Genomic DNA, 16,157 nt, shown 5'->3' with positions numbered 1-16,157 from the left:
GAAGATACCACAGAAAGGCTTTATGAAAAAGCTAGTCCATCTGAGTCTGGAAGAATAGGCTGGACTTTGAATACTGGAAATGATTAGTGAAAGACATTTAAGGTAGAGAGTAGAAATTAACCAAAGGCTGAAGATAATGAAGGCCAGGGCTTGTTCAAGAAAAGGCGAACAGTCCAGAGAACTTCAAGGTAGGAAGGAAATCCGGGGGGAGTAATGGCAGTTCTACTGTGAATGTCACACTGGGAGGGTTTAAGTCAGAGGAGACATTCGGACTTCATTTTATACATCACAGGAAATGACATAGCCATTCAAAGTTTCCCTTATGACACAATGAAAGCAGGGAATAAAGCATAGAGCCAGTTTGGATTCTGTCCCATAAAAACTTCTGGAACCTGATCTGTATATTTCCCCTTGCCATCACTGTGTGCCTATGACTGGGCCAGCTTGTTGTGAAAACATACATCGTATTTCCTTATGGAGTAGGGTGATGGATTATTGAATAGAATTTGGAGCACAGGTAATTGGGGAGATACAGCTGTACAGGCTATTCAAGAATATGTGTCATCTTATTTAGTTTCTGTACTCTGTAGGTGATCCCTTCAAAAGGGATCTCTTATCCTTAAGTGACACTTAGTACTGCTACACTTTAGTGATTTGGGAAATATCTCTGGTCAGTGGGTGGCGGTATTGCATAGTAGAAATCATAGGTTGCATAGACAGAAACTGTGGGCAATATCTGGCAATGTGACTGCTCCTTGCTCCCTGGATTATCAGATCACCTTCATAGTCACCTGAGGTTTCCTTTTAAATACAGGTTCTCATACCCTTGAATAATCTGAATCAGTCAGTCTGCGATGGGGCCCTGAAATAGAAGTATATGTGTGTGTGCATGTGTGCATGTTCGTGTGTGCATGTGTCAACATTCTAGTAAACTTTGAGTTAGCTACATTTGAGAACTGGTGACTTAATCTTTCTGATTCCCAACTTTCATAGGACTGCTGGAAACATTAAATGAGAAAATAGATGTGAGTTTTATAAGCTTTGAATCACAGTAAAACATTAACTGTTAATTAGAATATTTGTTGAAATAACTTTTCATTCCTTTTTAAAAGACTTCATTAGTTCTCATTGATTTCAAGATTGAATGCAAGAGATCATACTACATGTGTCTGATTTGTATGCATTGTTCTAGAACAATGTGAGACAAGTGGTGAATTTTGCCCAGTAGAGCACATAAAATATGTTAATTGTGTAATGGTTTTAGATGTTGAATAGATGGTTGAAAGAAGACAATTGTTTGATTTTCTTTTTAAATCTAAGAAATAAATGCCAGTTTTTAAAAGTAGGAGACATAAACAAAACTTGTTTCTATATGTTTTTAATTAAAACACACATTTATTATTGATACTATCATAACTTAATTTACAAGTATGTTCTGACTTCCTAGTTTAAGAGCAATACTCTTAGATACACTGTTGACTTTATCTTTTCCAAGCCAAAAACAATAAAATAGACAAAACAACACCAAAAACCTTTGTGTAAATAATAGGGGTTTTGAAACATGTCTTTTTTCAGATAATCATCAAAAATAGATTTCAGCAGCTCAGTACAATCTTTATATAATAATCCATAGCATAAATGTCAGTTGACCTTGAACCTTATAGCATGTTGTAAACAGTTTTTAACCTTTATTCACAGTTTCTGTGCAACTACAGTTTCCAATTCAGAAGGATTTTCTAATGCAGAAGTCCACTTGTGTCTTATGTTAGTACCACAGCATCTCCTTTCTTCTACAGTCTCCCAATTTTCATTTTGCTTATACTTCAACCTTACACCTGGATAACCTCCATATTAATCCATTCAGAATCATTTGTTCTTCCCCTGGACCTACTGAGTCACCCTAAAAGGGCAACTTGTTCAGGGAGCCTCACTGGCATGTTCCTTCTGTACTTGTTACCATCTTCTAATGCCATTAGCCAGCAGCCAGTCACTTTAGACTATTAGCTTGAAGTTCATTTAGAAGATTTAAGTAAATATCTGATTTCAGGAACCTGGGATAGGAGTCCTTTTCCATAAGAGTATATATGACTTTTTGGGCTTCATCGAAACATGTGTGAGTTGGTGCTTTAATTCTCTTGGCAGTAGATTCTCGAGTGCGAAAGTCAATATTGATCTGAAAGGATTCCAAACTAATTAATATGCAATTCTCATTTGTTACAATTTTTACATTATTGTTTTCTGAAGCATTTCAAGAAAATTGCTTTACATGCTCATTTAAAACAGTTCACGTTTCTCTGGAATGCCTTTTCTAGATGCTCCAGGTTTGCTCGTACTCTAGTTGGGAGATACTAAAGAGGCTGACGCTGAACATTATAGATGCACAGAAGGAGGTACAGGTATCAGAGAAAGAGTAGTGTGGACATTTAACATTAGTAAGAGGACAGGGCTCTTTATGTGGGTATTTTCTGCTTGGACAAAGTGTATTTAACTGGAAGGTGGGCACTGCTCCCAACTGGAAATATTTTTGCTGCTGCAACTTTACGTATTATAGGAATCTATGTTTTACCCTTATCTAAGAGCAGGAAGATCAGCCCTCGAGCATATAGATCTGGCCTGGAATGCCATGTCCCTGCTCCCTGTCATAGTAGGTAATTTTACAAAATTGATCTTTTCATTCTTTATACTGAGTCACAAATATAGAGAATTATGTTATCATTGCACTGAATTACATGAATCTACTTAAACATATGGAAGTAAAGTGATATTCAAATAGAATATCCTTGTGCTGTGCATGTTGAGAGCTATTTCTGTGTCTATGTTCTTATGCACACACACACAGACACACACAGACACACACAGACACACACAGACACACACACTGACATACACACTGACACACACAAACTGATAGTCATGAACATAATACTCACTTGCTTAGCAGCATCTGAATGCACAAAGGCTTTATATATCTTCTCTGCCTTGCAGTGCAAATGGTCAGATTCTGTTTTCTTGTAGTCTTCACAAGCCAGCCAGAACTCAATATTCTCCTCACTGAACTCAGACTTCAGGAAATTTCCAAAAACATCCTGACCAGCTAAAAAAAAAAAAAGGAGGGAATTGAGAAATTAAATTAATTGAAGAAATTTATGAGAAAAGTACTATCCCAATCTCTGTGTACAAAAGGAAGAGATGGCCGAATTAGCTATATCATAGTTTGTCAAAAGGAAGTTCTTGGAGAATCCTTCATTGATGCAAGAGGAATCTGAGGCCAGGCAAACTTTCCCTTAGTCACAGAGCTGCTCCTTGTGGCTGCAGAACTATGCTTTGCTTCTGTTTGCTGTTTAATTTGAAATTCTGCTCTGCTAATTATAAAACAATCTCTTTTGAAAATATACAAAGTCTTAGCCAGAGTGTTCAGTATTTTAAAGTATTTTAGGGAAGCAGACATTGAAAGGGCATTAATATCATGTTAATAATTAACAAACCTAATTTTCCAATCGATTCATTTTAATTAAAAAATGTGAGGTCAGTATATTACTTGTGTGCCTGATGTCCTGAATTTATTTGCTGGTATTACTGGGACTTTTCTATGTGCCTTTGCTGTGTCATTTCTTTGTGTGGCTGAATTTTAGACTAAGTCAGGTAACAAGATGGGTGAAGTAGGTTGAACTACTTAATTCTCATGTGAGACTCCTTAGAGTGATTCTGGGGAAAAGAGGATAAATCTCTGCATAGAACCAAGCTTATCTACACCTCTAGTTCTGATAGAAAAACAATGCCCCTTACAAGGGGAAGCCAAGCTCATTTCATTCTTTACTGTCTCTCCTCAAAAAATTCCAACCAGACTCTTTGTATTTAATAGCCCTTGTTTGGACTGTTGAGGAAAGATTCTCTTAGTTTTTTTTAATTATTCCATTCTTTCTTTTTCCCCCTTTCTTTCTGTTTCTATTTCTTTCTGAGACCAAACAAGAGAGGGAGGAGGAAATGGGGGGAAGGGGGAGTGGGTGAGAGGGCTGGTGCCGTGGGAAGAATTACCATGTTCTTATTGTTGTATTTATGAGATACATACAAGTAAAAAAAAGCCTTCATCAAATCCTGGTTATTAAATTTATCACGTTATGGTTAATATACTCATTTACTTTGTGTGCCTCAGATACCTTCTATTTAGTAAGGGCTGTGTTTTTGTTTTTGAATTCGTGGTGTATTTTTAGTGTCTGACAGATAAAGGTGGGATGAATGAGTGAATTAGTGACTATCTGACTGATAAAATAATTAATTGAATAAATTAATCATGAGCTTTAATCCAGCTGTACAGAATCCATTCTTCAGACAGCTTTCAAAATGGAAATTCGTATGTTGAGATATTTGGTTTATTTTTACACTTTCAACTTCAGAGCCATAGCACAAATTTTAATTTTGTTCCTGAACTAATGAAGGGGAATGGGGAATATCTATTAGCCCTGGAAGCAGATGGTGGCAGAATTTAGTGTTAGCCAACACCAACAATAGATTACACAGAGGCAACTGTGCTGAACTTATCAGTGAACACAGAAAAATCAAAATACAACTTTTGGTAGTTAATCTGTACTTACCTTGGGTGGCAAGAAGTTTTTCCAGGGATTGAGACCACTGCATTACTTCATCAGCAGAGAGTCTGCAAGCGGACAGAATATACATAAAGGAATAAAATACTTTTTTTTCGCAAGCACAAATGAAGTCAGGGTGACTGTTACATTTTAACAACTTTTACAAACTAAGACTTACTCTAGTTATAATAAATCTTACTAAAATTTTCTAGGAAAGACAAAATTTCCCTTAGCATTATCATATTTATGAAAATATCTGCCAATAAAGTTTGAAAAATAGATAAAATCTGATAGTGCAAAAATAAATAGCAAATATATGCACATATGTTTGTATTTAGTTTACCTTGGTACTCATGTAGTCTAATCTTATTTGGTATATTACTTGAAAGAAACAAATTCCACTACTTGCAGTATCAGTTTCTCACTAGGACAGAGAGCTGTTACAGAGGCTGCTCTTGTAAGTGATAATGACAGTTCAGTGTATTCAAGTACGTACATGTCCTTGGACTTGGAAGATTTTATTCCAGACTCCAGATGTGGGATCACAGATCTCAGGTATGCTTTCATGTCCATTCCACTGCAAAAGACACAGAAGTTAATATTCATATTTGTTCAGTAGAATTCATTCTAGTTGTAAAATTTAAAGAGCATGGGATAAACTTATCTAAGACATAAGACAATAATAAAAATAGTTGATGAAACATTTTGTTATATTAAGATAGAGCCCGTTTTTATTACTTAATGTCTGGAAAAGTCCCCTCCTAATTTAGTACCACAACATGATTTTTTAATACAGTAGAATCTAATAAGTCACAACAGGTAATTGCTCTGATTTGGCTAAACTAAATGCCCCAATTCTTTGTTCATTCACAATCCGTTTGTCATTGAAGGCAGTCTAAGTGAGACACGGAATGAACTTACAACGTCTTAGGCCTCTTTTTTTGTGTTTTGTCGTCTAGAAGTGAGTGACCAGTTTCTTTTAGATCTTTTGAGTGGGCAGAGTGAGCAGAGAAGAACATTCCTGGCATCCTGTCCAGCCTTGGCGTGGCGATGGCTGCTGCTTGCATGGTCCTCTCGGCGAGTGTCTGTTAGTTAATGTGTCTGCTGCTTTATATAGGGAAGGCAGGCAGCGTCTGCTTTTCAAAGCAGTCTGTTTATCAAGTGATGTTACCACAGACGCTGGCAGTTCCTCCTTTCTTGGTGTTTTGTGACGTATGTCTTAAAGAAAAAAGCATACAGTGATGTCTTGTGGTTGAAACTTAACCAAATGAGAGCAAGTCACTTGATTAGAAAGAAAGAAAAAAAATATTTAACCTGTAGAAGCACTCTCACGTATGTCACGTGTCTAAAGCATCGGCAGATCAGTCTTTGGTTCTAGGAGATGCTTGTTTCTTCCTTAAAAAATGCATATTCCAATAAAATCTTTCATTTGTTGTACTTATTGTGTCACATAGAAATCAATATTAGAGTTGTTACCTTTTCCCCCATTCTCATGCTTTAGATAGTTATTTTTTAAGATTAATTTTATTTATTTGAAAGGCAGAGTGATAGAAAAAGAGGGATACAACACACACACATAGACACACACAGATCTTCCATCTTGTGGTTTACACCCCAAATGGCAGCAATAGCTGGCATTGGTCCAGGCCAAAGTCAGGAGCCCAGACAGGACTCTTTCTGGGTCTCCCATATGGGTACCATGGCCCCAAGACAATGGTCCATCTTCCACTGCTTTCCCAGATGTATTAGCAGAGAGCCAGATAGGAAGTGGAGCAGCCACGACTCAAACCAGTGCCCATGTGTGATGCCAGTGCCAGAGGTGGCAGCTTAACCCCTGGTCCTAGTTCTTGATTGTGAAATTCTCTTGATCACATTATTTGTAAAAGTTTGTTCTTTTTCTTTTACAGGAAGCAATGTTTAAAAAAAATCTGATTTTTTTCATATATCTAGCAGGAAAGAATATTATTAGTTGTTAATGTCACTTTTTCCCACTTCAACACTCATCCTTTAGATCCAAGGCAGGGAATTCTCATGTGAGTACTTGTCAAGGTGTGTGACACATAAGATGATTTTATGGCATACATAACTTTTAATATTAGTCTAATATTTATTAGTAATATAACTATCACACAACATTGATTTTTTTTACATAATAATTCCTAGGAAAAGAACAAAATATATGAAAACCTATGAATAAATAAGAGAATGTTTGCCATAAAAATAATGGTATAATATGTAATATACACAATCACACAATATCAGAGGGAAAACAGCTCAGGGTAAAGTAAGAATATATTTGGATAGACCTATAATATGTATTTAGATGATCTTCTAAATCTTGGCGGTATCTCTAGAGAAATATAGTCTCTCATTAATTGAGATTGAAATTTAGAAAAAAAAAACTGAGGAACTAAATGACTGACTAATCACCTCTCAGTGTAGAAGGGTAAGTACAATATAAGCTCTTAAAATGTTTGTGTAGAATGTGGCTTATTCAAAGAGTATTCATTTACATTTCCTTTGGATTTTGTCACTAAAGGACAGCAGCTTATATTAGATAAAGCTTATAAATGGGAGGAGACTATTTTTCTGTCCTGGTTCTATCATTAGGATAAAGAATATTTGGAGGGGCCAGTGTTATGGCATTGAAGGTACAGCTGCCACCTGTGATGCTGGCATTCCATGTGGGCAATGGATCATGTCCCAGCTGCTTCACTTCCAATCCAGCTCCCTGTGAACTGCCTGGGAAAAAGAGGTAGAAGATGGCCCAAGTGTTTGGGCCCCTGCCACCCATGTGAGAAAACTAAATGAAGCTCCTGGCTCCTGCCTTTGGCCTGGCCCACCCCTGGCCTTTGTGGCCATCTGGCGAGTGAACCGGCAGATGGAAGATCTCTGTCTCTTCCTCTCTTTTTCACTTTGACTTTCAAATAAATGAATAAATATTTTTGAAAAAGAATATATGAAGAAAACATTCATAATGTTATAAAAATCACTTATACATAGTCACGAGCATATTTTATATTATATGCAACAGACATCATTTGATGTTAGAAAGATAACATGATTCAGTAGGAAAGAGCATTAGTGAGATAAACTGACTTCTTTTGAAGTGACCCAGACAAAACTGATAAGGCTCCAAGACTGATGACGGAAAGGCATTTGTTTGTATACTTCCTGTGATTCAGTCCATACTTGTTTTTCTGTTAAAATCATCATCACTCATGCTGTTTGTTTCCTAACCTTTTTTTTTTTTTTAAATTTATTATTGTTACTTGAGGTAGAGTTATAGACAGAAAGGGAGAGAAATTCTTCCATCTACTGGTTCACTCTCTAAATGGCCACAGCTGGGCCAATGGGAAGACAGGAGCCAGGAACTTTTTCCAGGTCTCCCATGTGGGTGCAGGAGCCCAAGCATTTGGGCCACCTTCCACTGTTTTCCATAGCAGAGAGCTGGACTGGAAGAGGAGCAGCCAGGACTAGAGCCAGTGCCCATTTGGGATGTCAACTCCTCAGGTGGAGGTTTATCCCATTAAGCCACACTGCCAGCCCCCCTATACTAACCTTTTAATCTGCTAGAAAATTGTAAGTTATGTTAGAGGAAAATGATTTTTAAAATGGCCCAATGTTTTTTTCTTGGTGTTTATAGTACATTTTATTTTTGTTTGATTGCATAACTAGAATGTGGCAAACATTGCCAAATAATAAACATAATATTTTCTTGACTTTAATGAGACTGTCTTTAATATAAATATTTTTATATATAATGCAGACTATTGACCTCTGAAACTTACCCATTATCATGTCTGGTAGTTTTTCCTATGTTTCTCCTATTTGTTATTTCATTATTTCTTTTTATTCTTATAATATATTAATTTCAGATATAAAATATTATTTTAAATAAAATGGCCCAATATTATTGTCATCTAAATATATTGACAATTTCCCAAGCATTATTCTGCACTAGTAGTTCCTTTGCATGTTAATAAGCATCCCAGAACAGCAGCAGCAAAACTTCTGGGGCCAAATGAATTTGAGAAATAGTGAATTTCTAATTTTTCAAAGAACTGAACCCTCTTTAGATAGTAAAAATAATTTGTAGAAATAATGTTCTTTTGATACTGTTAGGAAATTGTAGTCCAAGACCAAATAAATATGTACCCCTTATGTATTAAGTAAGTGCTTTAAACCTCCCAACATTTATTTACTCTAATATAGACTGTCAAGTTCAAGCATTGCAAGTAATTACAATTGCTTGCTTTCAGACTCAGACTCAATCCTGCATCGTGATTGGATGTTGAAGTCATCCTGGTGACACCATAATGTGTATACTCTCTCAGCTGCTGCTTGCTAGCCACTCAGATCCTGTTTGTGCCACAGCAAGGCAGCTGTGGTCCAGTTGTATCAGCAAGGGCTTACAAGTCCATGGCAGGGCACTGAAAGTTCCCTAAATATCTCTCACTGTGGTAGTCTGACCACTCTTGTTAAAGTCATTAAGGAAAGACATCAAATAGTAACTTTTTGGAAACAATGACTTTGGAATTGGGAGGATTTCAGAACAGCCTTACAGGTTTAGATGCCATTTAGGATACCTGCATACCATTTCAGAGAACCAGGGCTCCACTCCCAATTCTAGCTTACTGCTAATGTGCACCCTGGGAGGAGTAATGAACTCAAACAGTTGTCCCTGCCACCAACATAGGAAAACTATATTGAGTTCCTGGCTTATTATCTCCCCATCACCCTGCTCCAACCTCTACCACTGTCATCACCCCTCCACAATGTAATATGTTTTTTTAAAAAATTATTTATTTATTTGAAAGTCAGAGTCACACATAGAGAAGAGAGGCAGAGAGACCGAGAGAGAGAGAGAGGTCTTCCATCCAATTGTTCATTCCCCAGATGGCCGCAACGGCCGGAGCTGCGCTGAAACCTCCTCCAGGTCTCCCTTGTGGGTGCAGGGGCCCAAGGACTTGGGCCATCTTCTACTGCTTTCCCAGGCCATAGCAGAGAGCTGGATTGGAAGTGAAGCAGCCAGGTCTCAAACTGGTGCCCATATGGGATGCCGGCACTTTAGGCCAGGGCTTTAACCCGCTGTGCTACTGCGCTGGCTCCAATGTAATATATTTATTATAATCAAAATTATTATGATACATCATTATCACCAAAGTCCATTAGAGTTCACGTTTGGTGCTGTGCATCTGTGCATTGTTTAAATGACATGTGCATACTATTTTAGTGACATACAGAATAGTTTCCTCTGTAAGAAAAATCCTAAGTGTTGTATTTTAAAATACCAAGAAGATTGGCTCAGTAAAACATTTCAGATTATGGTTATTAATTTCAATGGTGAAAATGAGGAACATTTTAGTTTTTGTTTGATTGATTTTCCATTTGAATCTAATCATTCCTATTACCTGAATAGCAGTAGGGAATGTTGCTGAATGATATTTTTAACCTTGATATCTGTTAAACTGATGTTGAGTCTTAATAATAATGCTTAAATTTTGTGGTGGATGTTAGGAATTAGGGGATGAAGGACATTGGTGAGTATGAGATTGTATTTTAAAAATAAAAATAGGGGCCAGGACTCTGGTTCAAGGGGTTAAAGCCCTGGCTGGCAGTGCCAGCATCCCATATGGGTGCCAGTTCAAGTCCCGGCTACTTCACTTCCAGTTCAGCTCCCTGATTATGCACCTAGGAAGGCAGTGGAGAATGGCCCAAATTCTTGGGCCCCTATACCCACACTGGAGAGAGACCCAGAAGAAGCTCCTGGCTCCTGACTTTGGATCGGCTCACCTCGGGCCATTGAGGCCATATGGGGTGTGAACCAGGGGATGACAGACCTCTCTACCTTTCTATGTAACTTTCAAATAAATACATAATAAACAAAAGAAAGAAATGGAACTCCTTTAAAAAATTTATCTGTAGTGGAAGAGTCAGCGACATAAATAGAAATTTTGAACATTTGAAGTAGAGTATCTTTTTTTTAAGATTTATTTTCTTTATTTATTTGAAAGAGTTACACAGAGAGAGAGGAGAGGCAGAGAGAGAGAGAGAGAGAGAGAAAGGTCTTTCAACTGATGATTCACTCCCTAAATGCCTGCAATGGCTCGAGCTGTGCCAATAGGAAGCCAGGAGCCAGGAGCCTTCTCCAGGTCTCCCACGCGGATGCAGGGGCTCAAGAACTTGGGCCTTCTTGTACTGCTTTCCCAGGCAATAGCAGAGAGCTGGATCGGAAGTGGAGCAGCCGGGACACGAACCAGCACCCATATGAGATGCTGGCGCTTCAGGCCAGAGCGTTAACCCGCTGCGCCACAGCACTGGGCCCAAAGCAGAATATCTTAATTCGACAAACTTTCATTGCATTTCTGCGACGTGGTAGATGTAAGGTACTGCAAATATAATGCTAAGTGAATCTGTATCTTTAGGGGTCCAACGTGTAGCAGGTCAGGCAGATGTTTAAACAAGTAATCAAAGTGAGTAGTGTTATTAGAGTCCGTGTGCTGAGGACGGAACACAGAAGGAATAGTTAATTCTGAAAAACCAGGAAAGAAAGCAAAGCACTATTACGTTTGTTACAGAATCAATATGGTATTTTTGTTTGTTTTTTTCCTTGTCTTGTAGTATTTGTATTCAGTAACCTGTGGAAAGTACAAAAGGACACAGCTGAGTGATAAATGGCATTCCATAAGTAGAAACATCTTTGTGTTTAAGGATCATGGAAGAACGAATCCTGTATGTAAACATAAAGCTTTGCAAACCTTAAAATGGGCTCCAAAAGACAGTTTTGTGAGCCTTACCCCTCAGTTGTCAGTTGCCAGCTAGCTCATCTGTGACTCCTCATTAAGTTGACTCACTACCTGGGCCTTCTTTGGCTCCTGTGGCCTTTGGAGTCTTCAATGCTTATTAGTAGGGCTACCAAAAATGTTTTAGCTAACTTTCATAGAGTTTATTTGAAAAAGCTTCCAACAAAAGTGAGTTTGAAGAATCTTTATGTTTGTATAGAGTGTTGATGGGGACATTGATGCCTATTTTCTGTCTTTTGCGACTGAAAAGATTAAACTTTTAAAGTTGCTTCTGGTTTTGTTTTCTAAACAAAGAAATGTGCTGACAGAATTTTAATAAAAGCAAATATCTACCAACTCTGAAGTTCAGTGATCTCAGTAAATGCAACTGAGCAAGATAAGCATCTGGTTTCTTTCCTCACCCTGATCTAATCAACTTAAAGTAAACATTGAGTATCTATTTTCTGTAAATTGAGAGCTTATAAGAAAATTGAATTTAGGACCATTAGTGAACTGGGCTCATGAGATTCTATAAGGCCTATTTTCCAAGTTATTTTTGAATATACTAAAAGAATCCTTGATTGATATTTTTCCTGTAGTTAATTTCGCACTGGATTGTATATGCTGTAAGAACAGTACAGAATTACCTGGAACTGGCATGGGATGCTTAGTACATAACATATAGCATAGATGTAAAAGTGAAAGTTCTAAAAGGTTAGTATACAGAGGTAATTTGTCTAGGTTGATAAGTTACAAATCTTAGGGGCTCAGTTCAATAAATGGGTTATAATGTCAAGTTTCTAATAACTATTTCAATGATTTACCTTTTGTCTTACTAAACATTAAAGTTGTTAAAAACAGTGACTTATTTGCTTCATTTTTTCATGTTAATTATGTGATATTCTTGGAAAAAAAATCAAGGCTGCCTGATGTACTCTGTTCTTACAAAAGTCAAACTACTTATTGCTCATTAATACCAGAATGGTATTTTCTTCAATTTTTGTATCTGTTTATGTATGTATATATTATTTTTTCTGAATATTAATGTCAAACCCACTGGGTGTTTATAAACAGTGGCCACCCTTAGCATGATTTTTACTGTTACTGTGGATACATATGGTCTATGGTATTCCAGAGTTTTCTGTGCCTGATCTAAATTTTTATTTTTAATTCTATTTTTTAATTTTTTCCCAAAGAAACCTTTTATTTAAGGAGTACAAATATCATAAGTACAACTTTAAGTATAGTGATTCTTCCCACCATACCCGCCCTCCTACCCCACCGGAAATTAAGCGACACAGTGGACCTATGTGGAGGGCACAGATGCACACAACTCAGGACACCAGCTGCCAAAAGAGTCTATTTGGGGGTGGGAGTGGGGTGGGAGCGCAGGTTTATTTTGATTTTGCCTCTCCCAACTAGGATGGAAAATCATGAGACATGCTTTGTTTTTCTCAAATATTCAGAGTAGTACCAGTATACATGAGCTATTAAAGTCTTATTCAGTGAATGGGTTAACGGCTGAGACTTACACTAATTTGTTCAACTATTGGGCAGCTTTTTATTACATGCTTAGTGTATGCTAGTCACTCTTCTGAGCATCAGGGAATCCAGGAGGTACGTGCTATTCTATAGAGAGACAAATAAATGGGGGAACTTTCAAGACCTGTATTAAATTTACAAAGTAGAGTATAATGTATTCTGAGAAAGTAAAATGTGGCAACTAACCCCAAATAGACATGGTCATGAGAGTTGTTGGTTCATTACATTCATTCAACAAATGTTACTTACTTACTCTGTGCCATTACACTTCCACGCACTTTGAAGGAGGGCAGATCCTGCCAGTATGTACCTTTTTCTCTTTGCCTTTCCCCTTTTTCCACCTGTCTGAGCAACTATGAGATTTCAAAGAATGGAAATTTAGAGAGCAAGAATGACTTAGCAGAAATACAAAAGAATCTCAGTTCCTGATGACCTTAGGAAACCACAGTTCCATCTTTGTTGACAGACCTCCAGTTGTCTTATACATGAGCAGATTAAATAACCAGTTCTTTCAGCATGTTGTGGTACGCTTTTTTTTTTTTTCTTCATTATTTTGAAATTCAAATTGGGAGTGGGCATTTACTAGTAGTTAACATGCCCAAGCCTCATATTACAACATTTTGGTTCCATTCCTTTCTCCAACTCTTGACTCCAGCTTAAGTGATGGGAGACCTGGATTGAGTACCCAGCTCCCAGCTTTATTCTGACCCAGCCCCAGATGCTGCAGGCATTTGGGGAGTGAACCAGTGGTTTGGAGTGTACTCTCTTTTTCTCTGTCTCTCAAATAGGTTTTTAAAAAAATGTAAATATATATTATGGAATATTTTTGTTATAGTTGTGTCTGTATTCATCCTGATTAATTTGAAGGTTTGTTCAACTATTGGCAACTGTTTAGTACATATTTATTGTAAACTAGTCACTCTTATGGGTATTAGGGGTTCTAGGGATAAGTGTTACTCTGGAGAGAGAAAAATAAATGGGAAATTTCAAAACATTTATTAAAGTTGAGTACAGAGTATTCTCAGAAGACAAAAGTTGGCAACTAATACCAAATAGGCAGGGGCATGAGGGTTTTTATGTTTGTTCTACTGGTTATCTTTATAATTTCTTTAAATGGTATACATTACTGACAATTCATTATAATGCAACCAGTATATCCTACTTCCCTATGTCTCCCTGGTCCTTCTGCAACTCATTTTTGGTATCTATTTTCCCACTCATTTCGTAACACGTTAAAACTCTTTCACCTGTATGGATGTCATTGGATGCTCAGCATAGAAAGGGAAGGAAATCAGCATCTATTCAATTACCTCCACCACCCACCTTTTGTTAGTTGGAATATCAGTCCTAGGTGATTGAAACAGGAGGGATTAGACTAAGAATTTGAGTTCCAGTCTCTGTGCAAGGAGTTTGTACTCTTGATAGATGTGAGGCAGTAAAGTCCTTCCAGGTTTCTTTTTCTGATAGGTTTACTTAGCAGTCGTACATGGCAGGTGTCTTTCCAGAGAGCCATCAAGGTGCAACTTAGTACAGCAAACTGATGGGACTCTCACGCAGCTATTCAGGGTGCAGCAATGGCACAAGACCGATGTCGAAAGTCGAGAACCTGCTGTGTGTTTGGTCTCTTCTAGATTCCAATCCATCCTATCAGCTCCTGTGACTTGCCAAAGGTTCTGCTGCTATGCCCCTCTGTTTCTGTATAGCATTTCTCTGCCTATTCTAAAACTCCATGCCCATGCTTGAGGGTTGCATTTCCAGGGAAGAAAATGGCCAGTGATCTCAGCCTACCTACGAAGGTCTCTTCTCTTTCTGATTTTACTTATTTCTCTGCTTCTACAGCTCTCTGATTTCTTTAAAAATATGATACTTTTAGAAATTTCTTGTTTTTTCTCCTAAGTTGTAGCATCGGAAGCAGTGTCCTACCACTGCCCACTATCTATCCAGACACAGTCTTCTGAACTCTTATGGATGTAGGGAGATTTGGAGTACATTTTGGGATTCCAAACTGATTTTTCTCTGGAGTCTCTGGAGCAAGGATATGCAGGCACTACTATTCTGTGGCGCTGACTGGCAGCAGTGCCTTTCCTACCATAGTGTTATTTGAAAGAGGTGTTGCTTCCTGCTAATCATACAATTGGAGTGTTTAAAAAATGTGAAAAGCATGCAGTCAAGTATAAATATAATAATAATAAATGGGAAATTTCAAAACGTATATTGAAGTTGAGTACAGGGTATTCTCAGAAGATAAAAGCTGCCAGCTAACACCAAATAGGCAGGGACGTGAGGGTTTGCATGTTCGTTCTACTGGTTATCTTTATAATTGCTTTAAATGGTACCCATTACTGACAGTTCATTATACTGCAGTCAGTATATCCTTCTTCCCTATGTCTCTCTGGTCCTTCTGCAACTCAATTTTGGTATATATTTTTCCACTCATTTCATAACACTTTAAAACTCTTTCATCTGTGTGTCTTACCATCTTTTATGGATATCATTTGATGAAAAAAGTAAAACTTATGGATATCACTTGGTGATATCCATAAAAGTTATCAGAGGGGAAGCAAAGATGGTAAAAAAAGTTACTTAGAGTGTTATATTTAGTTTACTGTTCTAGTCACATGTTAAGTCAGAAGTGTCTGTTATAATTAACTTCTTATACAAGCATACCCATCAGCTCCGAGAATATTCATCATGTTGAGCAGTCTAGGAAGATGATGGCATTTAGTATTTACATCTGCCTTATGAAATATATGTAACTGGTCTCATTTTTTATAATCAAATGAAGGTTTGGGAGATTAAATAGCACATCCAAAATCACATAGCTGTTACAAGGTACTAAATAGAGAAGGCCAAAATTGTTCCCCACTCCATGCTCAGGTCTCCTATGTCTCAAGAAATATCTTTGCCTTGAGAAAGTATGTTCCTAGTAGTCTAATTCAGTAGCTTCTACTCATAGCTCTCATTTCAAGCCCTAACCCTCTGGAGGCCTGATAGGGCCCTCCTTCCAGAAAGGTGTGATATTATTGGAAAAAGTTCTGCATTTCCCTTAGCTTCACTTTTGTTTTCTACCACCTCCTTTTTTTTTAGATTTATTTATTTTACTTGAAAGTCACAGTTACACAGAGAGACGAGAGGCAGAGAGGAGAGGCAGAGAGAGAGAGAGAGGTCTTCCATCCGCTAGTTCACTCCCCAGATGGCTACAATGGCTGGAGCTGCACTGTTCCAAAGCCAGGAGCCAGGAGCT

General features: G+C 37.6%; 1 protein-coding gene across 1 annotated transcript; it reads right to left on the bottom strand.

Moving 5' to 3' along the window:
* Positions 1–1,987: 1,987 nt before the first annotated feature.
* On the bottom strand, positions 1,988–5,653 carry RGS1 (regulator of G protein signaling 1). The gene is made up of 5 exons (XM_062211234.1): positions 5,508–5,653; positions 5,083–5,163; positions 4,593–4,654; positions 2,931–3,094; positions 1,988–2,173 (listed from the first exon to the last, which is right to left on the bottom strand). The coding sequence occupies exons 1-5, from the start codon at positions 5,651–5,653 to the stop codon at positions 1,988–1,990; spliced, it is 639 nt and encodes a 212-aa protein (XP_062067218.1).
* Positions 5,654–16,157: the final 10,504 nt, after the last annotated feature.

Source organism: Lepus europaeus, chromosome 14 (genome assembly GCF_033115175.1).
Source record: "Lepus europaeus isolate LE1 chromosome 14, mLepTim1.pri, whole genome shotgun sequence".
Lineage (NCBI taxonomy): Eukaryota > Metazoa > Chordata > Mammalia > Lagomorpha > Leporidae > Lepus > Lepus europaeus.
This window is presented reverse-complemented; position numbering and strand designations above follow the sequence as displayed.